At 36.7% G+C, this 26534-nt stretch overlaps 1 protein-coding gene across 1 annotated transcript; it reads left to right on the top strand.

The window, feature by feature from the left end:
• FAM98B (family with sequence similarity 98 member B) lies at positions 1-26534 on the top strand. The gene is made up of 8 exons (XM_014847362.3): positions 1-155; positions 7384-7529; positions 8935-9069; positions 13551-13729; positions 16626-16706; positions 17306-17422; positions 23407-23574; positions 25724-26534. The coding sequence occupies exons 1-8, from the start codon at positions 85-87 to the stop codon at positions 26111-26113; spliced, it is 1287 nt and encodes a 428-aa protein (XP_014702848.3). The 5' UTR covers positions 1-84; the 3' UTR covers positions 26114-26534.

Below are 26534 nucleotides of genomic sequence, written 5' to 3'. Positions count from 1 at the left end.
GAGACGGCGACCGGAACCTTGGCGCCGTGACGCCAGTTTCCGGCGGGCTCCTTAGAGCGCCGAACAGCTTTGGGCCGCAGGACCATGAGAGGGCCGGAGCCGGGGCCCGAACCTACCATGGAGGGCGACGTGCTGGACACTCTAGAGGCGCTGGGGTGAGTATTCCTGAGTACGCCTTTTCTCCGAAGACGTGAGCTCTCCGCCGTCTGGCTGCTGCAGGCTCCTTCCCGGGGACCCCGCGGCCTCGGAGCTCGGTGCAGGCCTCCGGCCCGCGCCCTCCGGCGCCGACGGAGTTAAGCGGGAGGCGGGAGAGACAGCCGTTTGGGGGTGGAGCGGGGCCGGGGCGCATGGCCCCTCTTCCAGGCTCCTGGCCTCGGGACTCCACAGCCCGGCCCGCAGCGGGGTCGCCCAGCGGCCGGCCGGCGCCGGTGCTCCGGGCGGCGTGGCCCTGCCCGCGGGGCTGTTTGTGTTGACGTCGTTGTCGTGCCCGGGGGGAGGGGCTGGAACCCGGGCTGGGGACTGTCGTCGCTCACGATGTGCAACCTGTGGCTTAATTAGGCCTCGGGGTGAATCTCTCCTGCTGCCTTGATCGGAGAGAGCGTTTCAGTTCACTTGCGAGCCCGTTCAACCATTTCATCCGTTCCTGAACAACATATTAGCTGGGTGTTAATATGTATTTATGAATGCGTATTTCTGTGCTAGGCATACCAAAAAGACAGTTTTCAGATTCCTAGTAGCTAACATAGTCGTGGGGCTACAAAGAGTCTACTGGTATTTACAATTCAGAGTGTTAAGTGTAATAAGAACTCCTGGGATGATGTTAACAGTTGCAAGCCTGAGAATCAACACATGCAACATAGTCCTTCCCTCAGCCTCATCCTATCTTTTCTTCACAGCCCTTTGCTGTATCCCAGATTATCTTGTCCTGCCCATTTATTTATTGTTGCTTGATTCCCCGCCCCCGCCAAGTCAGCTCCAGGAAAACAGGTGCCTTATCTGTCATGTTCCAGCAACATCTTACAACGGGGTCTGGCACAATAAATAGTGGTTGAATGAATGGGTAAATGAATGAAGAAAAGTTCAAAGAAAAGAGTACACAGAGGGAAGCATAGAGCCAGATAGTTGAGAGTCAAAAAAGACCCGTGAATTAAAGAGATTGGAGCCATCTGCATAGCTGTTTGCCCTGCCAGTGCTCCAGTGTGTGAATGGGATGGCTGTGCCTTTGCAGGGCTACTGTGAAGCTTGAAATTCCCTCACCCCACTTTATTTTTTGCCTAAAACTGCTCTTGGGCCTGTGTCAACTGCTAATCTTTTGGACCCTGATAATACCTGCTTTGCAATGACCCACTGTTCCAGAGCCTTGCAACTTAGTAGATCCTGACTAAATGTTTGTCAAATGAAAGAATAGAACTAGTGATTATTTAGGGGGCATTTTTACATCTGTGAAATCTTTTGGAAATTTTCACTTAACTTGGTTAAGGAAGTAACCAAAGCAAGAATTTAAAATACTGAATAGAAGTTTAGTCCCCAAACAGTTTGAGCTTCCAACTACTCTAGATAAGAATAGTGGGATTCTGTAAATAGTTTAGGAAAAAGGAGAAGTCACTGCTTGCTTTCTTCCTTCATTCCTTGAATTTGTTTATAATAGGTGTTTTGAAAAATGAGGTTTGCTATGATCTTGGCTTTTATCAAGGAAAATTAGTTTCAGATTATTCAGTCTGGAAAGTAAAACAATTTATACACTTTGGAATTGATTTTTCCTTATCTGAGCACAAGATTTTGAAGTTTGAATTTTCCTATAATGGTAATGAGATGTGAAAAAAGAGTAGTTGTTTACTTACAATATGTAAGTAATCGCACACTGTATTTTAAAATATCCATGTAGATTGTGAATAATGCACTTTCTATTGTGATTAAAACATTTAGGAGCCAGACCTGAAGGCCTAGCAGTTGAAGTTCAGTGCACTCCACTTTGGCAGCCTGGATTTGGTGCCTGGGTGCAGAACCACACCGCTCGTCTGTCAGTAGCCATGCTGTGGTGGCGGCTGACATAGAAGAACTAGCAGGGCTTACGACTAGAATATACAACTATATACTCGGGCTTTGGGGAGGAAAAAAAAACATTTAGGATATCAGTGAAAGTACTTTAGTTTGTCAGATAAAATAGAATGTTAAAGGGAGGAATTAAAAGGGAAAATCTCTGTGAAAGAACAATTTAGTGATATAGTATATTATAAATGAAAACAGGATAGGAAGAACTTAATTTCCTCCCCTTGAAAGGAGCAGGCTGGAGCAGATGATTTCAGAAGTCTCTTTCAGTTCTGGCAGTCTGATTTTGTAGAACGGTGGAGCTCAGCCCTAGCTGTGCATCAAAATCATATGTGGAGCTTATGAAAAATGTTCCAGTCTCTTCTCTACCACAAAATGACTGAATCATGATCTTGGGGGGTGCAGTATAGGCATGCATGTTTTTCAAAAGCTTCACAGCCAAGATTGAGAAACCACCATTATGGAGGGAAGTTTATTTCAAATATTTGTTGAGCACAACTCTATATTTGGCACTGTTCTGAGAAGTCAGTGACTAGCAAAATAGACAGTCCCTGTCCTTGTGGAGCTTACAGTATAGTGGAGAAACAGACATGATCCCACAAATATTTATAAACTGTAAATGTTTTATAAGAAAATAACAGTGTGACATAACATGACAGGAGGACCTATGTAGTCTTAGGGGTTAGTGATAGATTCCTGAAGAATTGACCTTTGAGTTGAAATAGGAAGGATGAATAGGAGTTAACTAGGTGAGGTTGGGTGGGAAAGGAGGTCAAAGGTGCCCTTATAGTGAGAACAAACTATGAAAGGCCTTGAAGTGTGAAGGAGCGTGCTGTATTAGAAGAACTGGAAGGAGGCTAGTGTGGCTGGAGGGCAGAGAGCAAGGACCAGAGTGGTGGAGACTAGATTGGAGAGTTCAGAGAGGACCAGGGCGTGCAGCTGCCTTTAGGCTGTGTTGTGGATTTTGTTCTGTCATAACAGCAGTGGGACATAATTGAAGATTTTAAATACAAAAGGGAGTAATTAGATGTCTAGTTTGAAAAGTTACTTCTGTTGGCAAGGTAGAGAATGGAGTGGACGATTAGTAGTAGTCTAGACGAGAAGCCGTTTACTTAGTGGCAGTGGAAATGGAAAGATGTGCATTACAGGACTTAGTGATTGCCTGGATATTAGAGTGAAGGAGTTGATGGTCTCAAGGATTCATTTCTTCAGTAGGTAGTATTGAGACCCAAAATGAAATGATACACCTTGGAATCTAAATTGCATAGGAAAGAAAGTGAAGACAGCAGGGAGCTAATAAATAAAGAGATTGCAGAGGGACCAGTGGAATGGAGGTGGAGGTGAGATTACAGAATAGTTGTAGAAGAGTGGTTGAAAGAGCAAGCTGAAACTATAGGTAGTAGATTGTGGTCAGGGAGTGACATATCTGAATTAGTGGTTTCGAAGGTGGTGTAGTTCCAGGTGATGGCAAGATCTAGGGGTTGGTTCACTGACGTGTAGTGCCGAGGTTGGAAAAGAGGAAGTTAGGGAATTAAGAGCTCAGAGTATTGGCGAGGGTATACATATTTACTTTAAAGAAACTCAGTATAATGGCAAAAATAAGGATGGAGAGGAAAACTGAGCACAGGGAATGTGGGAGAGTGTCCAAGAGATTGATAGCTGAAAACCACAGGAAAAAGAGGATGGCAAATATGAGTGGCCTGAGCCTGGAGAGAGCTGGAGGTCTTTATAAGATAATGGAGGAGCAATGATATGAATGCTGTCTTGGGAAGCAAGGGCAGAAACTTTACAATCTGACCTTGAGGAACTTGAGAGAGTAAAATAGCCTAAGCTACAGGTGGTAGGGATAATCTTTCTGGGAAGAGACTGATAATCTAGGAGAGTTGTTTATGGATGGAACATAGTAGAAGAGTTTGGGAAGCAAGGAGAAGTGAAGAGCTGGGTTGGAGGCAAGTTAGAAGGTGGGTAAATGACAGGGGCAAAGAAAGAGTCTCGTATTTTATATGCTGGCTGATGAAAACAGAGAACAGAAGATAAATTAGGCTGTGTCTTTATGGAGGTTTGCCAGTGGCTCTAATGACCTGAAGATTTGGATCACTCAGCTTGAAATAGTGTCATACCATCAACTGTGTCCCAGTGTATGTGGCCCTGGGGGAGTCTAGGCCTGAGGGGAGGTGTCCCCAGTGTTTGGAATAAGAGTAGCGTTTTCCTAATTAAATAAGAATATATGGAGCAAACTAGAGCATAATAATAATAATACCTATCTTATAGGATATTGTGGCAATTAAATGAGGTAATATACATAAAACAGAGAACACTGGCCTAGCATAAGAGTAGCTTATAAATGTTAGGTGCTATCATGATTATGGTTGTTATTAGATGCTCAGGTTTGTTAAATGCATTTATTTTTTCTTCTTTTTATTTTTGCCTGATTTGATGAGTTGAGGCATTAAGGAAAGTGGGAAGGGGTTCTCCTCTAAATACAGTATTTTTGGATGATTTAATCAGTTTTTGTTGAAATTTATTATTGGCATTTCAGTGAAAATAACTTATCGCCAACAATTTGAATTAAGTTTATTCAAGAGTTTATGGTTATTGCTTTATTGCAGAAGTGAAGGCAAGTAGGGGGAGATCAGGTGCTTACTGTTAAATCTCACTGAAGGGCACGTTAAGACGTGGAGGAAGGCTAATACGTAGAGGAGCCAGTCTGGGCTGGAGGAGCAGGGACAGTGGTCTGGTTGCGGCTCTGCCTTAATCTGGCTGCATTACCTGGCCAGCTTACTTGCTTAGTTTCCTTATTAGTGTAAACAGAACTTGGAGAGTTCACATGGAGTGTTTGGAGTCAAATCTGGACTTAAATCCTAGTGTCGTCACTTAGTTATTTATCTTCTAATCCCACAGAATCAGCATAATACTAACTTCAAGCATTGCTGTAGAGATTAAATGAATTCTAAATAAATAAATTTATATATAAACACAGACCTAGCACTGGGCCTGGCCTGCCCCTTGAGGCGAGTCTTCTAACCTTGTTAAGCCTTAATTTCTTACTGGCAAAATGAGAATTTGAAAATACTCACCCTTCATGAGATATGACCAGAGAAGTCAGAGAAAAAGAAATGGAAATGGCCTTTAAACATAAGAAAGATTTACACCCTTGTTCCTAAGAGAAATGTAAATACCAGATGGTCAAAAATCTAAATGGTTGACCACTTTGGTGAGTTAGGGGAAATGCATACTCTCATGCCTTGATGGTATAACCCCGTAAAGGAAAATTTAATGATATCTAGCAAAGTTACATATCCACTTACCCTTTGACTCAACAATCCCACCTCTAGGAAACTATCCTTGATATACACTGACAAAAATTTGCCAATTTTTTTAATAATGGCAAAAGACTGTAAATACCCGCATTGTCCTTTAGTGGGGGCATGGTGAACCAAATATGGTGCATCCAGACTGTGGAGTACTATACAACCATAAATGTGATTGAGTAGTATCTCTGCTGATCTCTAGGATACGTAAATGTGTGTGTGTGAATGTGTGTGTGTTTAAAGAAAGTAATAGAACAGTATGTAGTAGGCTACTTTTTATCTGAAAAGGGAGAAATATGTATATTTATATTTAACATTATCAGAATGACAACCCAAAACTAATAAATATGGTAACCTATTGGGGAAGGCGGGAATAGAGTAGAGGGAACAAGATTAAGATTGCAAGCTAGATTTGTCTGAATGTACCTTGTTTTGTAAATTAGACTTTGAGACCATATAAATGTTTGACATAATTATAAAGCAAAATTAAATAAAAATGAAATCAAAACAGAGAGAGACAAATCTCTAAAAATTAAAAGCAAAATGAAATGAATGTCCATCAATATATGAAATAGGCAGTTGAATCACATGGAAAGGAATTGTTTTTCTATACATCCTTACTGGAATTATTCCAAAGATTTAAAAAAATAGTTTTCAGTAATTTTATTGTTAGTAATAATGCTGATTTTCCTATTCTGAAACTATGTAGTTTATATCTATTTTTATATATATACTAGGATTACATAAATGTCATTAGAAACCAGAATTTTCATTGTAAAACAGAAATAATACAAAACAAAATAAGTAAAAACTCTACACTTGTAAATTTGAATTGGAAATAGCAATGTGAACTTCTGCTGTAATTTCTCTTAAAGAGGTGCAGATACTGTGACTAACCTTTAGTAGCAGGTTGTGTACCCTAAATACCTTGAAAAAGAATCGGGGCTTCTTGGAGAAATGGGCGATTACAGGTATAGGACAGGAATGTCTTGTCATGGAAAGCGAAGAAAGTATTCAAAAAATACTGGGGACAAGTCAAAGGACTCCTCGGCCAATGTGAATGGGCTCCCACTACCCAGAGATAGGACAGTTTAGATATCAAAAGAAAAATAGCTGCAGTGGATTAAAACCCATCACGTATATTAAAATCTATAAGTTTATAATGTTAAAGCTCAGTTGCAGAAAGAAAAATAAAACTGGTATCTAATTCAATTAAGTTAATATATAAAATGACCAGAAAACTAAGGTTCTATTTAAATACATTTTGTAGCAGTGTTTATAATTATAACTGATTTAGGTTAAAAATTTCATAAGTTCTTTTCAGCTTTACACTTTTAAATTTAAAGTTTACATCTGTTCTTTTTTCATTGTATTTCCTTTTCTTATTCTTCTAACTAGTGTAAGGTTATTAGACTCTGCTCTGTGTGATTTTGTGTTACATGTAGTATTTATCTTAAAATTGATGATTTTACTAAGAAATGTTAAAATATAGGGAAAAAAAAAAAGCCAGGCGTCAGCCCGGTGGCACAGCGGTTAAGTTCGCACGTTCTGCTTCGGCGGCCTGGCATTCACTGGTTCGGATCTTGGGTGTGGACATGGCACCGCTTGGCAAGCCATGCTGTGGCAGGTGTCCCACATATAAAGTAGAGGAAGATGGGCACGGATGTTAGCTCAGGGCCAGTCTTTCTCAGCAAAAAGAGGAGGATTGGCAGCAGATGTTAGCTCACAGCTGATCTTCTTCAAGAAAAGAAAAGAAAAGAAAAAAAGCCAAATGTTAATTATATATTGCAGAAATTGGCAAACCATTTCTACAACAGACCAGATAGTAAAAATTTTAGGCTTTTCTGGCCATACTGTTTCTGTCACAACTACTCAACTCTGCCATTGCAGTGTGAAAGCAGCCGGAGACCATCTGTAAATGGCTGTGTTCCAGTACAACTTTATTTACAAAAACAGGCAGCAGGCCTTGATTTAGAGTGTTAGGTTTTGTTTTGTTTTTTAACCTTTCATGTCTTCTTTCTAGGTACAAGGGACCACTGTTAGAAGAGCAAGCCCTTACCAAGGCAGCGGAGGGTGGACTGTCTTCGCCTGAATTTTCAGAGCTCTGTGTTTGGTTAGGCTCTCAGATAAAATCATTGTGCGACTTGGAAGAAAGTATCACTTCAGCTGGTATTGCCGCTGTGTTTTATTTATTTTTCTGTTTAATTGTAAAATGAAATGATAGCTTATGATGTACGGTTTTATCTACAATGTGCCCCTATACAAAGAAAAATCATTAAAATTATGAACTTCAGTATGTGATATTAAATATCTTTGGACTAAATTGTATATTAATTAGTCCAAAATTGGTTCTTAAATTTGTATAAAATTATAAACAATTACTGTTTACTTGTTGTCTTAACCTTAGTATTATTCTTTAGAAAAAGTAAAGTCTGAATTTGGTTATTTAAAAACTTTAATTTTTGAATACCGTTTATTTTGAATTAAGGTTTTTTTTTTTTTTAAAGTACATGTAATCTTTAAGTCATATTACCAAGCCTATAACTCAGGACATGGATTCATATGGGAATACTTTTATAAAAACTCCTGTACTAGCTCATAAAGGTTTAATTCATTACTGTCTGGTAACTGGAGTCCTTGTGGGTCTTTCATTGGTAGAACTTCAGATAGTGTACTAAAATGAAAAGTAAAAAAGTATTGGGCATTTGCTAGGGGATGAACTAGCCTTCCCTTCTGAACTATCATTACTTTTAAATTGTTTTTTTCCTTCCTAAATCTAATAGAATTCATTTGAAGCAAAGTAAAATAAGCTGGATTGAAAACATGACACAAGTTCCTACATAATTAGATTATGAAAGAAAGATGAGCAGTGAGGCTTAATTAGATGATTGCATTTTTTATCTGAATCCATAGAAGTAAAATAGAAATGTGTCATTTGCTCTGAAGCCAGTTAATAATTATAGCCATAATAATGCTTTTAGTATTTCAGTTACTAACATAGAATATTTCCAGTTTATCTACTTTTATGGAAAGTCTAAAGTTTATTGGAAAATACTTCTCAGGGATTTAGATACAAAATTATTCATAATCTCATGATTAGACACCAAGGTTCTTTTTTTTTTTTTTTGAGGAAGATTAGCGCTGAGCTAACATCTGCTGCCAGTCCTCCTCTTTTTGCTAAGGAAGACTGGGCCTGAGCTAATATCCGTGCCCATCTTCCTCTACTTTATATGTGGAACACCTACCACAGCATGGCTTAGTCAAGCGGTGTCATGTACACAACTGGGATCTGAACTGGCAAACCCTGGACCGCTAAAGTGGAACATGCTCACTTAACCGCTGCACAACCGGGCTGGCCCTGATACTTAGGTTCTTAAACTTAAGTGTTACTTTGTGTATGCAGAAATTGTTTGGTTACGTTTACCTAAGCTTTGGAGTCACACATGTAAGGATTTAATGTCAAAGTCAAAATTTAGAATTGAATGTAAAATTGAAATCAACTAGTGGTATATTTTAAAGTCTCAGATAATATGGTAAATATTCAATAAATGTTTTATGATTTTTCTTTTTAAAGGGAGAGATGATCTAGAAAGCTTCCAGCTTGAGATAAGTGGTTTTTTAAAAGAAATGGCATGTCCATATTCCGTACTCATATCAGGAGATATTAAAGACCGTTTAAAAAAGAAGGACGACTGTTTGAAACTTCTGTGTAAGTTATCTTTCTTTGAACATTTAAATGCACGTGTTTGATCTGGTTTTTGTTATTTTCAAGTCAAAATTTATGAAATTTCATTAATGAGGCATTAGACATTTTCTCTGTTAAAAAGACTTTAAAATTTGACTTAAAAGATGAAGCTGACTCAGAGATATTTATATAAATATTATATAAATTCTACTAATATACATTCTAAGATTTAATTTTTTTTAAAGATTGGCACCTGAGCTAACATCTGTTGCCAATCTTCTTTTTTTTTTTTTCCTTCTTCTCTCCAAAGCCCCCCAGTACATAGGTGTATATTCTAGTTGTAGGTCCTTCTGGTTGTGCCATGTGGGACGCTGCCTCAGCATGGCCTGATGAGCGGTGCCATGTCCACAGCCAGGATCTGAACCGGTGAAACCCTGGGCCGCCAAAGCAGAGCGCGTGAACTTAACCACTCGGCCACATCTAAGATTTCTAGTACTTATGAATTATTTGGCCAGTATAGAATGCCTGTGTTTGTGATTTATATAGTATTTTAGTAATTTTTTCTTTACCTAATTCATCTCTTAGCATTTATGACTAGATGGCTAAAGTTGGTGATCTCCAAAGTCTTATTTAATCTTAAAACTTTCTGAAACTACGCTGCTAAGCAGATTATTAGATCTCATTTTTAGTGATAGGCACTGAATGATAATTGGTTCAGAAATATTTATTAATCACCTAGTATTGTATGAGAAACTGCTCCAGGCACTAGGGATATATCATTTAAAAAAAGAGTGCCCTCTGGCCACTTGAATTCTAGTGAGTGTGGCCTTTTTTTGTCAGGTGAATTTGGAGTATAGATTACTCTATATCCAAACAATTACTATAAATAATAGATCCATTTATTTGTATTGTGTCCTTTCAAAATTTTTTTATTTCAGTCAGTGTAATTTCATGCTCTTTTGAAAGTTCTGCAAACAACCCATTTGAAAGAATTTTCCTAACATCTTCTGTCATTGGAGATTTCTATTATTTTAGATTGTACCATTTATGAAAAGGCCCATGTGATATATTCCTCCTAGGCTGTAGTGTTAGTAATGTTTGTTTCATTAGAGCAGAAATCGTGTGTAATTTTAACTAGTGGCAATGAAAAAGGATTGACATTTGAATTACCTTGTGTGTGTTGAGGAAAGGGATAAAAATTATGTACCTCTCCCCCCCATTTCTTACACTGTTTCCCCGTCTTCCTCCCATTTGGTGCGAGTCACTGATTTAATGAACCGTTGTTATTAATGGGAGGTCAGTAACCCTTAGGTGTATTGGGACAGGAAGGAGGCTCAGAAGCACTGGCCTAGAGGAACTGTAATCTGTTGTTTCCCTTTTTTTCCTTAGCTGCTAAGAAACTCAGCACTAATAGTAATAAAAGTTTCTGGTACAAGTAAAAGTAAAGAGGCTATATAAGAGGAATTGGTATAGTTTTTTCTGATTATGAAAATACATGTGCGGGAGGTGGGGTGAAATGAGGGGTTAGTGTAAAATGAGTACCGGGTTTCAGGTGGGGAAGATGAAACAGCTCAGGAGATGGATGGTGTTGACGGCTGCACAGCAGTGTGTGTGTATGTAATGCCACTGTGCACTTAAAAATAGCTAGAGTGGTAAATTTTATTTGTTAAAAAATTACATACTCATCATAGAAATCTTAAAGTGGATAAAATTGTAAAGAAGAAAATCATTTACAATCTCACTCCCCAGAGAGAATCATGAATAACTTTCTGGAATTTCCTTTTCCTTTGTACATACACATTTAAGTAAGATTGAGATTCTGTTGCAGGTACAGTTCCTTCTCTGCCTCTTCATTTAGTGTATTGTTAGCATTTCCCCATCACTTAATATTTTTTTGAAAAAACAATTTAAATTGGCTACATAACATTCTATGCTATGGATATAACATTTTTATTTACTAGATTTCAAATTTGGGGGTATTTGGATTTTTTTCTATTTTGAATTAATTTCTTTGTTCATATATTTGGTTGCTTTTAACTTAGACAAAGATTATGAACATTTAAAAAATATTACGAATATTTATCTCTGGTCTACATTTATATCGCCATATTTTGTTCCAGAAAGGTTATACCAATTCACAATCTTATCAGCATCTTTTCCATCTTTGTCTTTAGTTTGTCTTTAAAACATATTGATGTAATAAGCTTCTTTATGTTGTTCTTAGAAGTGTTTGTGACATGTACAAAATTAAAAGGGCCAAATTCCTTACTATGTAGAGAGCTTTATAAGTCAAGAAGAAAAAGAGAAAAACTCACTGGAAAAATGTGTAAAGCACATAAGAAATGAACAGGCATTCTACAGAAAAGTTTTTTTCTTTTTTTTTGAGGAAAATTAGCCCTGAGCTAACATCTGCTGCCAATCCTCCTCTTTTTGCTGAGGAAGACTGGCCCTGAGCTAACATCCGTGCCCATCTTCCTCTACTTTATATGTGGGATGCCTGCCACAGCATGACTTGCCAAGCGGTGCTGTGTCCACACCCGGGATCCAAACGGGCGAACCCTGGGCCACTGAAGCGGAACGTGCGAAGTTAACTGCTGCGCCACCAGGCTGGCCCCCAGAAAAGTTTTTTAAGAAATTGCTTCTAAACCTGAAAAGATGCCCAGTATCCCTCACAGTTAAAGAGTTACAAAGATAAAATGACAGGATACCATTTTTCACTTACCAGGGGAGCAAATACCAAAAAAAAAAGTCGTAATACAAGTTTGGAGGAGTAAGCATTCTCATATACCATAGGTATTAGAGTGTGGTGGGAGATTAACTGGTACAACCTTTTAGAATGGCAAATTTTCAATATTATAAGTGAAATTCACCTGTCTTTTGACTTGGCAATTCTGTGTGACTGGGAACATATTTATTTCCCTAAGTGTACAATGAAAAGATGTTCATTAAGGCTTTGTTTGTAGTAGTTAAATAGAAATGGTCCATCTTTGCAGGGATACCACTATCTAGCCATTAGAATGAAAATAGATCAAATGTACTGATGTGGAATGATGTCTAAGATAACAATAAATATACAGAACATGTATAGTATTCTCTTATTTGTATAAAAGAAAGAAAAGTGGGACCGGCCTGGTGGCATAGTGGTTGAGTTCGCACACTCCACTTTGGTTCACCGGTTCAAATCCTGGGTGCGGACTATGCACCGCATATCAAGCCATGTGGTGGCAGGTGTCCCACATATAAAAAGTAGAGGAATGTGGGCACTTACGTTGGCTCAGGGCCAATCTTCCTCAGCAAAAAAGAGGACGATTGGCAGCAGATGTTAGCTCAGGGCTAATCTTCCTCAAGAAAAAAAAAAAGAAATGTGCTTAGATGGTAGATATGTATTCTAAATACACATACACATATATGCCTGAAAAGATAGCCAAGAAACTAATAATGGTGATTCCCTCTGGGGCGGGGGAATCTGAGAATCTATGGTGGGAAGACTTTTAAACACTATATTGTTTACCACCTGCATGGATTAGCATTCTAAATACTGGACTGAGCTCTTGTTTCTACTATTACATAGAGCATACTTCCATAGAACAAAGAAGGACTTGAGCCAAGGTTCTGTACAAAATATAAATGTTTGAAGAACTGGTGACCTGTTTTAGTGAAGTTTTGGAATCAGAGGAACCTTGGCATAGTCCTCATAAGCAAATTTTGATATGTATTGGTCTTAACTTTTTGTGGGCTCTTTAGACTGTCTGTCGCGTATAGATTACATGGAAAAGTCTATAAATCAGTGTCTTACACATTCTTATGCATTCTTAAATTGTTGATTTACTGGTGGGTCCCTTCTATTGGACTTTAAAACTGTTTGCCAGTAGGCACTATCTTTTTTTTTTTTTATGGTTCCTTCTGCCCCCTTTATACTTATTTTGTTTTGTGATAAGAACACTTAACATAAGATCTACCCTCTTGGCAAATTTTTAAGTATACGTTCCAGTATTGTTAACCGTAGGTGCTGTGCTTTAAAGTGGATCTCTAGGACTTATTCATCTTGTGTAACTGAAACTCTGTGGCTAGTAACTCCCTGTTTGCCCCTCTCCCGAGACCCTGCCAACCACCTCTAGCTTCTGCATGAGTTTGACTATTTTAGATTCCTTGTAAAAGTGATGTTGTGTAGTATTTGTCCATCTGTGTCTGGCTTATTTCAGTTTGCACAGTGTCCTCCAGCTTCATCCATGTTGTAGCACATGGCTAGATTTCCTTCTTTTTTAAGGATGAATGATATTCCATTGTATGTATGTACCACATTTTCTTTATCCATTCATCTGTCAAAGGACACTTAGGTTGTTTCCATAACGTGGCTGTTGTGAACAATACTGTGGTGAACATGCTAGTGCAGATCTCTTTGAAATCCTGATTTCATTTCCTTTGGATATATACCCAGAAGTGAGATTTTTTAAGGAGTTCCTTGTGCATTTTAACATTATTTCTTTTTCCCTTTTTTATTATAGTATTTTTAAGTACAGAACTTCAAGCTTTACAGATATTACAGAACAAGAAATGTAAAAATTCTCAATTAGATAAAAATAGTGAAATATATCAGGAAGTTCAAGCTATCTGTGATACCCTTGGTGTACCCAAGTCAACGACTTCTGACATTCCGCTTATGCTAAACCAAGTGGAATCAAAGGTATTGTATTTGTTTTATTTTTCATTTCCCAAAAATTCCACTAAATGCTGACATGTAAATATTGTATTAAAAATGAAAATATTTCCTTTAAGTGTAAGATTTACATTCAATTTCAAGAAGTTTATCTTCATGTAAACTAAATTTTGCATTTGGAGTTAATATGTATGTGGGCTGACTTGACTATAGCTAATATTCAGGAAGCCGATCTTAATGAGTGAGTGCCCTTAGGCTTTGCAAGAGTTTGCCGTGATAGAAACACTTTGCAAATTTAAGGATCTCTTTCCTAAACAAGGTTGGATTACAGTATAATGAAAGAAATAGAGTTATTCTAGAGAGTCAAAGGCAAACTAAAATTTTTTTCAGCGGATATTGTTAATAGAATTGCAATATGGTTGTCTTCAGCAGTGAGCAAGCACAATTTCTGGTGGATAAGTATTCATTGTATAGTGAATGTGAGAGAATGCCACTCTTGCAGACCAAATTCTGGCCTAGTTCCTAGGATTTGTAGGAGTCCTCTAGAGGAATAATACAGGATTCATTTTAAAGGAAAAGAAAATTCTCACTCTCAAGAATAGGTGCTAAAACTCCATTTTTAGACATGCTGCTTTAAACTAAATCCTTGAATAAAGTTCTCTTTTGCATTGATAGTTTATGAACTGAAAAATAAGATTTATCTGAATGAAGTAAGAAAATTTGAATATCATTAAGATGAAAAGACAATATTAAAAACTTTTTTTGGTAGAATTTGCAAACCAAAAAATAAATGTTTGAATCCCAGGTCAAAAACATTGTTCTGGAGTTAACAAGATACTCTTCAGAGTTTTTTTTCCCTTTTTCTCTAGATTAAGAATGATCTGGGGTTGGCTAAAATGTCTGGGACTATTTCAAAGTGAAACAGGTTTCTGAGCTTTTCCTAATCTTCCAGTGCTTCCACATATCTCAAAGAGGCTTTTCCGTTTTATGGGTTTTAGTTAATATTAACAATATCCTCAAACCTCTCTCGTCCCTACTTGAAGCAGGCTGTAATGCCTGTGTTAGATGCTGGCAGGCTAATTATAAGGTAGCTATTGTTGTGGCCATCGTGGCCAAATATTTACCTAAAGGACTTCCTTCTCCATTCACTTTGTATCAGAAGCAAAAATTTCCATATTTTCTTTCTTCTACATGTGACATGTCCAGAAGATACTTTGTTACCATTGGGGAAGAAAATGATCATTATTTTCCAACTTGAAACTGTTCAAATATAAATCGAAAGTAATTATAGTAATAATAACAACAAACATATAGCATTTACTATTCTAAATGTTCATATGTAATAACTCATTTAATTCTCACATCACCTATAATGAGGTAGGAAACTGAGGTACTGAAAGATTTAATAAATTAGACAAGCAAGTTTCTAAGTAGTAGTGGTAGACCTGAGGTTCGAACCCAGGCAGTCAGCCTCCAGAGTCTGTGCCTTAACTCCCTCTCTGACACAAGTCATTCTCAAACTTACTAAAACTGTTACCTGATGTTGAAATGCTGAGAATGGAGCTGAGAATGGAGCTGAATGAATTACATGTAAGAAACTACAAGTTTGCATTCAGAAGCCCTCTTGTGTGAGGAGTTACAACTAAAACTTTTAGTATATGAAATAACAATCAAAATTGGAAGTATTTACAATAGTTGCATAGAAATGGTATATTTTAAGAAAATAAGTTAATAATTCTTTATAATATGTAAGAATCGTGTCAGTATTTCAGTCGTTCTTGTAGAGGTAGATTTGCTGCGAAGCTAATAAAGCTTAAGCTTTGGGGTTTCTCAGTTGTACAAGTTCTTTCTAAGCTAATTTTTTAAAAACATCTTTCTGAAGATAAATATATGTGCCATAAGATTCACCAACTTTAAGAGTATAATTCAGTGAATTTCAGTATGTTTGCAGAGTACAACCATCATCAAAATCTCGCTTTACAGCATTTCCAGTACCCTCAACAGAAGCCTTGTGCCCAGTCACAGTCACTCCGCATTACTGCCACCAGCCTCAAAGCTAATTTTGTCTTCATAATTTTTAATTCTTTTTCTTAGCGTGCCCCCAAGGTTAAATAAGCTTCATACCCCTCAAAATCTGAACTGCTCTTTGTTGTTTTCACTAGTTACCTTATAACCAAGAAACTGTAAATATTTTCTGCAGTTTTTAAGTATTTTCTTTAGATAATGAAGGATTCTTCAGTTAGCGGGGTGAGCCCAGCTTAGGCTGTCACTTCTCAGTCATTTTCTTCAGGATAAATTGCTGTTATTGGAATGACCCTTAACATTGCTAAAGCAAAAGCAAATGCCTAATATCTTGTTCACCAAAATAAAAATGTTTCAAGTAATTCAAATTAGAGACTTTGCAAAAGTCATGAAATGGTATGTGGTGACTGTAACTGAGAAGGCTTGTTGTCCTGTGTTGTCTTGCTGAAGAGCAAAACCAGAATATTTGCAATTAGAATGTGGACATAGCTTTTAATTGAGAAAAATGAATGTGCTTTTCAAAGGTTTTAGCATCTTTTTTGAGAATTTACCAAGATGTAAGACAGTGCTATCTGATGAAGAAACTCCAAAATTATTTCACATAAAGCATACAGATTCTTACAGTAAAACCTTTAGTGACTAGTTTTTTGGTTGTCTGTGTACATTATTTCTTATTCTGGAAAAGAAGATGTTCTATAGCTTGGATAAATATATAACTTACGCTTTGAAAAAGATGTTTGCATTGTAGTGTTACTCTTTCCTGGTAGGTGAAGGTATATTTTAATTATTTCAACTTAATGTTTTATTTATTCTCTAGCATTCAGAACAACATTTTAAGCAAGAATAAGGTTGTTTTAAATTAGGGATATACATTTTTACAATCTTTTATATTTACTTTTAGGTGAAAGATATTCTCTCAAAAGTCCAGAAAAATCATGTGGGAAAACCACTGCTGAAAATTGATTTGACTCTGGAACAGGCGGTAAATCCCCCCTCCCCGTTTTTATTAGTTTTATGTAATTAAATTAGTAAATACAACTTAATTTTATAACTGGACATCTAGATTTTACAATGTGTAGCATGCATTTATTACTTTGGAGAACTAGAATGGATTGATACTCTAGAGTAATAGGTCCTAAAATTTCTTCAATCACATTATTAATTTTAAAAATACCTGGTCAGGAGTATTTATAGTCCCTAATATGTTAGCATAGTTGTGATTTGAAAAGTATAGTAGCTCAAAGCCAACAAGATGGGAAGTTATTGGTGTTTTTATTCCTTATTCGTCCAAGCACTTAGCAAGTAGACATTTCACTTAAATTAACGTTTGGTTGAAGATGAGATAAATGCTACCAATTTTAGAGTTTAATTTATATGTTTAATATCTTCTGAATATCATAAATGTCCTATCAAATACTCTTTATTATTTAAATAATTTACTGTAAAGTCTCGTGGGTTCAGAAAATGATCATCAAGTATAGTATCTTTTGAATTAGTAGGAAGTATTGGGTATAGTTTTCAAGTTTCTTTTCTGTGCATCATGAATCTAAAGCTTATGATTTTTGTTTCCACATTCTTTAGAAACAATTGGAAAGAATCAACGATGCTCTTTCCTGTGAATATGAGTGCCGCCGGCGGATGTTGATAAAACGATTAGATGTGACAGTGCAGTCTTTTGGATGGTCTGATAGAGCAAAGGTAAGGCTGTTTTCCCATCTGTGTCCTGCAGGTGGTACTCTGTGACAGCTCTGCCTGCTCTCTCGTCTGTTACTATGTAACAGTCACATTTGCACAATATCACTGTCTGATGCACATGCCCAGGCCTACTACCAGTCTTATATAATCATCCTGGTCTTGTATAAATCCCTGTTTGCAAATACCTTAATTTCTCCCCATATCTTTCACATTTGTTTTAAACTCATAGATGTTGTGATTTATGCAAGGATGTGCATAAAAGAAAGGGCATCATATGAAACAGTGAGATAGATATAGTGAGCAAATGGTCAAGAAAGCAGGAGATAGAAATAGGAACAGGTAATACGCATGCCTGAACAAGTCTTCTTACAAGTGTTTTAAAGCTGTGGAGAGTGTTTCAGTCAGGGATGGGGCATTCCCAAGTAGGAATCTCTTCAGATACCTTTCTAGAGAGCTCTTTGCCTTCATTCCCTTTTTATGCCTTTAACCTGTACTCAGACCTTGTCTGGGATCCCCTGCCCTACCCTGCATCATAGTCTAGGTAAGCTGAAATAATTATAGGGTTCACCTTATTTGCTTCCCCTGTTTCAGGGGTCACTGTCCTGTGCTCCTTGATGTCCAGTGTCTCAAAATCTCTAGTTCACATGGGTTGTCCAGTTTTATAGATGTTCCAGGTGTGAAGGTAAATCTGGTGCCTGATACTCTCAGGTGTTATTATATTCTTTGGATTAACTGGACAGTTCTTCTGCCTGTGTTTTATCACTGCGATCACTTACGCACCTTTAGTAAGCTGGTGCTTGGGCTGGGCGGGAGCATCCAGGATGGTTGTCTGGCTTCTGCTGTCTGCTGGGCTGTTTTGGTCGTCTTCTTTGCTCTTCTTTATTCTCTCTCTCTCTCCATGTTGTGTCTTGTATTGGTTTCCTATGGCTGTTGTAACAAATTACCACAAACTTAGTGGCTTAAATAATACACATTTATTCTCTTATAGGTCTAGAGATCAGAAGTCTTAGAATGAAGGTATTGGCAGGATTACATTCCTCCTGGATGCTTCAGGAAAGAATCTGTTTCTTTGCATTTCCTAGCTTCCAGATGCCAGCTGTGTACCTTGCTTCTTGACCTCATCCTCCATTTTCAAAACCAGTAGTGTAGGATCTCCCACAATTTCTCTCTGCTTCCATTGTCACATCACCTTCTCCTGTCTCTGACACTCCTGTCTTTCTCATATAAGGATCCTTATGATTACAGTGGGCCCAGCGAGATAATCCAGAATAATCTTTCCATTTCAAGATCCTTAATTACATCTGCGTCTGCAAGGTAACATATTCACAGGTACCAGGGATTAGGATGTAGACATTGGGGGGCCATTATTCAGTTTACCAGATGTCTCACCTTCTTTCTCATTGGATTTTTTCTTGCATTGTGTTTCTCTATCAAATGCTACTGCTTCTTTTTCTCTTTTTATATATACTTTAAAATCAGGTATTCTAATGAGTCCTCCATTTTCTGTATACTTTACCTCCCAAAAGCTTATATCTTCCAGTTGCAATCTTAGCTGTTTGCGTGGTTATCCTTGGATGCTGCACTATTTCCTGGATCCCATGGCCTACTCTTTCATTGTTTATTCCCTCATTCTGCTATAGTAAATCCACAGATAACTTCCTAACAAAGAATGCTTAGGAGGTGATTTTCTGAATTCTTGCATTCTGAAAATGTTTATTCTGCTGTCACATTTGATTGATCGTTTGGATAAACATAAAATTATAGGTGAAAACATTTTTCTCTAAGAATATGAGAGGCATTGCTTCATTGTTTTCTAGCATTTAATGCTGCTATTGAGAAACCTGATGCCATTCTCTGTCCTTTGGGATGACCTTTTATTTTTTTTTGGAAGCCTTTGGGCTCCTCTATCCTTGGAGTTCTGAAATCTCACAATGTTTGTTGGTCTGGGTCTTTTTTTATTCATTGTGCTAAACACTGGGTGAACCTTTCAATCCATACAATCTTACCTTTTATTAATTTTTCTTTATTAATTTCTTCCCTTTTCTTTATTTTGTTTTCTTTTTCTGAAACTCTTGTTAGTCAGATATTGGACGTCTTGAATAGATTTACTTAAGTTGCTTTATTTTTTGTCTCATTTTACATCTCTTTCCCTTTTTGATTCACTTTCTTGGAAGTGTCCTCAATTTTGTTTTGTACTTGATATTGACCTTTTGTTTCTGCCATTATTTTTTAAGTTCCAGGAATTCCCTTTTTGAATTCTCCTTTTGATTTTTGATTTTTGAATTCTCCTTTTTCGTTTTTTCCCCTTCTTTTATGGATGTGCTTTCTTCTTGAATGGGGATGAAAAATTAAGAAAAATTTTTTTTGCCTTCAGTTTTCTGTTTTCTCCATGGTTTGTTTTTCTTTGTCTCCGTCTCTCTTGTGGTGGCTTTCTTCAAATGCATAGTGGTCCTTGGTTGTCCAGAGTTAAGAGCAAGGCACTGAAAAACTGATTGGGAACTATAGACATTGATAAGGATTATTGACGTCATGCTTTGGGTCTGGCTATTGTGCTGTGGGAATTCTTAATGCCAACCTGTAGAAGTCTTTTCTCTAGCTGCTAATTTTTTCAAGAAAGAAACTCATTTTTCCTCCACACCTTTTTCGTTTGGCCAGGGGAGAAGGAATGACAGCCTGGCACCAGGGGTCAGAGGAATAGACTGTTCCACAAATAGACTGAGTTGACCCCACTTTTCAGCTCCAGATTTCATTTTCTGAGATGTTGGTTCCCTCTTATCTGTATCCCTCTTTTCCATTCTCTTTGTTATAGTATATGTATACGTTTTTATAATTTAGTGTGTTCAATCTGACTCATTACCTTGAAATACTCTGTCATGGGTATTGTACATGGAGTCTCCTTCCAGATCCCTGGCAGACAGATACAGAAAATTGAAGAGTGATTAGAACAGGGTTGCTGGTGAAAACTGTTATTATTTCAGAGAAAAATTTTTTAGCATAGTAATAGTATAGCTATAAGGCAGAGTTGAAGACTGTCATTCATTTATTTTCTTTGAATACAGATTTATTCAGCACCTCATATGTGTCGAGTGCTATGATGGTACCTGGTTCTGGATGAGCATCTCAATATTCTATGATTAGGTGTAGAACATTTTTAGAAGATTTCTGTATCTGTAATTCCTAGTCAGCTTCTCAGATGGATAAAGCCTGTTTTTCTCTCCTACATGTGCAGCAGGATAAACTCCAAAGATGTGTGTGTGTATCCATGTCATTGAAATGACTCTTGTATGCAAGAAGCCCAGATTCTCTAAGAGCTGTGAGTTACCAAAGAAGTAGATGACATGATTGCTGACCTCAGGAAATGTAATAGAGGTCAGATGTGTGGGAGGTACCAGTTTTACTGACCTCCAGAAACTTAGTAGGGGTTGTATACATGTTGGGTCTCCAGTTTAACCTGATAAAATTTCAATGATAAAAAGCAGTTGTTAAAAGTAGTGCATTAAAAGTGTCTTAACATACTAGCTTAGAGGATGTTCCCAATGTTGGCCTTAAATTTACAGAGAAATCCAAAACAAATGAGTTTTGACATGTTCTTTTCTTTGACTTTTTAATGAGATCCTTGGCAGTTAAATTTTTGATTGTGTCTATGATATATTTCTAAAAGTGGAATTTCTTGTTCAAAGAATATATGTGATTTTAATGCTTTTGATGCATACTCCAGAGTTGCTTTCAAAAAGATTATTCACATTTATTAGTATGGTTAATCTAGTTTCTTTTCTTTATTATTTTGCTAGTATTGAGATAAGACTGTGAACATAATTTTATAGTTTGCTTTTTCACTGAATATATTGTGATCATTGTCCCATATCTCTAAAAGCTCTATTTCAATACTCTTTTTAAAATTAATTTTTAATTTATTTCCTATTTTTTGAGATATCATTTGCCATTCTTAAAATGTAGCATTCAGTCATTTTTAGTGTATGCACTGTATTGTGTAACAATTACCGCTATCTCATTCCAGAACATTTCCATTACCTGGAAAAGAAACACGCATCTGCTAGCAGTTATTCCCAATACCCCCACCTCCCTTCTTTGGTAACCACTACTAAGATCTACTTTCTGTCTCTTTGAATTTGTCTGTTCTGGATGTTTCATATACATGGAATCATACAATATGTGGCTTTTCATGTCTGGCTTCTTAGCATAATGCTTTCAAGGTTCATCTATGTTCTTGGATGTAATAGTACTTCCTTTCAGCATCTTTTTGTGGCTGCATTATATTTTATCATATAGTGATGCCATAATTTACTTAACTGTCTTTTTTTATACATTTTTCCTATATTAACTAACACCAGGAATATTACTATGTATAATTTTTATTTGTAAATTTCAAAGTATATTCTTATGGTGATTACTAAATGAAAATTTACTGTGTCAAAGGTTGTGACTCTCAATGCTCTAGATTCACATGGTCAAATTGTTTTTTAGGAAGTTTGTATGAATTTAAACTCCTATGAGTAGGGTAAATGAAATTTTGTCTTCTCTTTAATGTTTAAAATATCAGTTTTATTGCTAACTTGATGGTTAAAAAAGACTAAATTGTTTTAATTTTGTATATTTTTATTATTGGTAAAGTTGAACTTTTTTTCATAAGCTTATTAGTCATTTGAGTTTCCTCTTTTTTTGAAATTTCTATTTGTGTCTTGTCTTTTTTTTCCCCCTTTGAGTCTTCCTGTTTTCCTTTTGATTGAGCTTTTTATATATTAAGGAAGTTAGCTAGTTGCTTTATTTGTTGAAAATATTTTCCCCAGTTGTCTTTTGGTTTTCTTTTATGTTTTTTGATGTATAGAAACTTTAATTTTTGTAATACAGTTAAGTTTTTCAATTTAAAATAAAACCTTAAACAATGAACTCTATTGTATTTGGAATTCTCTTTGTTCTACATGGTGTGCCTTATTATTATTGTTATTACAAATAGCCAACAGTTCATTCCAGCACCATTTAAAAAATAATTCATCCCTTTTCTCGCTGACCTTTGATGCCTCCTCTATCATTTATTGCATTCATACATTTGTCAGGCTCTGAATCTCAGTTACTTATTTTGTTTAATGAATCTGTTTTTTCCCCCAAGTTCCATTGAATTAGACTGAGGTAGGGTGGTAGACTGTTATCTGTACACCTGTGCTTGGGGGTCAAATAGACCTTTATTAGTAAGTGGGCAAAGCTGAGATTCTCGCTGTATTTTGGGGAAACTATTTAAGCTTTTTAAGCCTCACTTTTTTTCTGTCTGCAAAAGGGGATAATAAAAAGAACCACTCTAAAAGGATGTTTTGATGATTAAAGAAATAGTGACTAAGTGAACAGTATCTTGGCACATTTAAAAAGTACTCACTGAATGTTAGCTGTTACGACAATGAAATAATTTCATATTGTATATTAGTATCTAGTAGAACTCTTCTTTTTAAAATTCTTTGAGTCATGCTTACCTATTTAGTGTCTGGATTAACTTTAGATCTTTTTTTTTCCATCCTCTCAAAAACCATCCCAATAGGATTACAGTAAACCTCTAAGTTGATTTGGGGGAAAACTGACAATACTCAATGTTCCCATCCAGAAACTTGGTATTTCTCTCCGTTTATTCAAGTTTTCCTTTTGTTTTTGTAAGATGAGATGTACTAATGTTTTCTTCTTCAAGGTCCTGTATGTGCTTTTGGTAAAGCTATTTTTAGTTCTTTTGTTTTGTGTTAATATGAGTGGAATCTTTCTTGTGTTACTTTTTAAATGAGTTGTTACTGATAGTTATGTATTCTTTTAGCATCTGTTGGTCTGTTTTTTTCATTCTGCCTACAAATTATCAGATATTTGAATGTTTTCCTCTTTTCTATTTCTTGTGCATTATCTCCTTTTTTTTTCTTTCTGATTATTCTGATTGTCATTGCTCTTTCATTGAAATGTTCTTTTCCTTTTTTCCCCTAATCTTTGTTATTTAGGTAAAAACAGACGACATAGCAAGAATTTACCAGCCTAAGCGTTATGCTTTGTCACCGAAGACGACAATTACATTGGCACATCTACTTGCTGCTCGTGAAGATCTGTCCAAGATCATTAGGACAAGTAGTGGCTCCAGCCGGGAGAAGACGGCATGTGCCATTAATAAGGTTGGTTCTTCTTTCAGGACAGTGGAGAATGAATTTATAATATCCTCGTTTGATGTTTTTACAGATTTTAATCCATTTTTCTTTTACATCCTGGTTAAACTCCTAGAAAAAGGGGTGTGGTGGAGGGGCTTCACTTGCTCTAGGCTTAGTTCACTGTTGTGTGTACGTGTCCATTTGAATTTCTGTATTCATAAATGGAACCAAAGTTTTATCTGAATTAGGGGAATTAAGAATTTATTTTATTAATAGCTTTAGCAAGAACTAATTTGCCTTCTTTCCATTAATGTAATCATTTTTTGTCAGGAAAAGTCTGTAAGAATCTTTTCAGGTACTGACAGATTGCTTATATCCTTGGTGTAAAGGGAAGAGTACGTGCTCTGGAGTCATACAAATCTGGGTTCACATCCTAGCTCTGTTGTTTGCTTTTAGAGGAATCACCTTGGGGAAGTTACTGAATCTCTTGGAGGTTCCGTTTCCTGATTCAGAGTCTAGATGCATTTCTCTGATAGTGGTCTGAAACTCAGAGTCTGAATTGTTCACTTTGTAACAGTAGCAACAACAATAATCTAGAATAGTAATGTCAGCTTGAATAGCATGTATTCTCCATTTGGATGATGCACTTTAAGGCGAACTTGATTACAGAAGAGCAAAAAATCAGCAATACAGGATTTGAGTAATTTTAAAACCTCGTTTCTCACTCACTATAGTTAGAAAGGCATCCTTGATACAGCACACTTTGCCAGAGAGATGGTTGTATTTAAAGGCAATTGACTAATTATTGCTAAGTTAAGCACTAGTGTTTGTGCCTCTTCGCTTTCATTTTAGATCAACCTCCTCTGTCGTCTGAAGGTGCTCTGTCTTTAAATATGTTACTTAATATCTTGCATCAAGTTATAATCTGGTCTTGCCAGATCGAGAGTTCTCCTTTAAGTGACATTGCCCATCTCTTTTCTGAGTTTATAATTTATAGTCTAATTATTTGAGGGCAATCTTATGATCACTTCCTGGAGCACCATCCCCGTATACCCACCAGCATAAGATATTTGGTAGAGAGATCAGTGCGAATAACAACCAAGACAAGCTAATTTTTGGATTTGATAATTAGGACATTATTGCTGACTTTCAAAGAATGTATGTATACTTTGAACTTTGCCCCACAGTGAGCATGTTGTACTTTTTATATTTTATTTATGACAAATTACTAAAACATGGTTTTGATTAGAGGATCAGTGAAAGTAGAACCCAACTGATTCATAGGTCATTTTAGTTGAGGCAGCTACTGTTTAACTTCTTTCCTGAAAGAGACTAGGCAGGAGCTGTTGGCTTCCCCTTGGCTTTAGTGAGTGAAGGACACCCTCCTCCGCTATCTGTCTTTCTCTCTTCATGGGCGCATAAAGAAGCTCCTTTCTATAGAAGGTTGGGGACCTAAACCAAACTCTTCCTTGATTTATGCTTCAAATATTGTAAAGCATGGTTAAATAAATTTATCAGGTCTTTTTTTTCTTTGTAATAGTATAGTGACTAGTTTCATTGAAAGTTGGTGAGCTTAAATTTCTCGTAAGAAAGGAATTGTTTGTTGAGAATCCTTGTATATCTTTGCCATGATACCTTGGATTATAATCATTGTATTCATCTCTGACCTCATATCCACGTTATCATATATACCTCATACTTTATTGAAATAAAATGTGCTCAGAAATACATTCTTTTATTGGATAATTCATTAAGAAATCAATGGCACTGGGAAGCCCAGAGTTGTTGTATAAATGGATATGAAGTTAGTTAATGTAGAGGTATGCAGTTTATGTATATTCAAAGTATTTTGCTGAAAAAATTTCTTAAGTGTGATAGATACTACATTTGTTGCAGAATTTGCTAAACACATTTATACAAGAGAAAATCAACAAACTCTTAAGTTTCAGAAATATTCCCTCAGATTGTGTAAAAATAATACCAAATGCTGAGGAATTTGTCATACATCACATATTTTCAATATTAATTCATACTGCCATGTCTGATACTTTCATGTCCTTAAATATTTGGCTTCTGTTCCTTTATTAGAACAATAACTTCAATATCACTTGAATCCTTTATGTAAGTTTTTACTTTTAAAATATTAGAAACTGAAAGAAAGTGTTTCTTCATGCAGGTGCTGATGGGAAGGGTGCCCGACAGGGGAGGACGACCAAATGAAATTGAACCACCACCCCCGGAAATGCCCCCTTGGCAAAAGAGACAAGAAGGCGGTGGACGGGGTGGTTGGGGCGGTGGAGGTGGAGGTGGTGGTAGAGGAGGTGGTGGGGGTGGAAGAGGTGGCTGGGGAGGTGGAGGGGGTTGGGGAGGTGGTGGGGGAGGGGGTGGAGGGTGGGGAGGAAGTGGGGGAGGTGGTGGTAGAGGAGGTTTCCAAGGCAGGGGAGATTATGGTGGGAGGGGAGATTATGGTGGAAGAGGAGGGGGCTATGGTGGAAGAGGGGGCTATGGTGGAAGAGGGTACGGAGATCCATATGGAGGAGGTGGTGGTGGATATAGAAGATATTAAAACTACAAAAATTCGATAGCAGTGCTTACTTCTTGATAGATACATTAGGCATAGTGTTCTAAATAACATACTTGAATGTCATCTTTGAAGTAAACACATTAGACTCTGATGATAACATTCTTTAACTGGTTAATATGTAAGAGCATTGTTTTATACTACCATTTGATCTCTTAAACAAAGTGATGATTTTTTCCATATTCTCTGTATCCTTGAGCATGTTATGTCTTTTTAAAAAAAACAAAAAAATGATCAAAAATTATTTTTAAGAATGTAAATATTTATTACCATGAGACTTGGAAAATGGAAAGTATTTTATTGTCATTATTGAATTTAGATTGTTACCTGTATTTTATTCAGGTTTGAGACCCATAAATGACCCCACTTGTAATGGAAAGGAATATAGACTGTTGCCTTATCTGTA

Source organism: Equus asinus, chromosome 2 (genome assembly GCF_041296235.1).
Source record: "Equus asinus isolate D_3611 breed Donkey chromosome 2, EquAss-T2T_v2, whole genome shotgun sequence".
Taxonomy (NCBI): Eukaryota; Metazoa; Chordata; class Mammalia; order Perissodactyla; family Equidae; genus Equus; species Equus asinus.
This window is presented reverse-complemented; position numbering and strand designations above follow the sequence as displayed.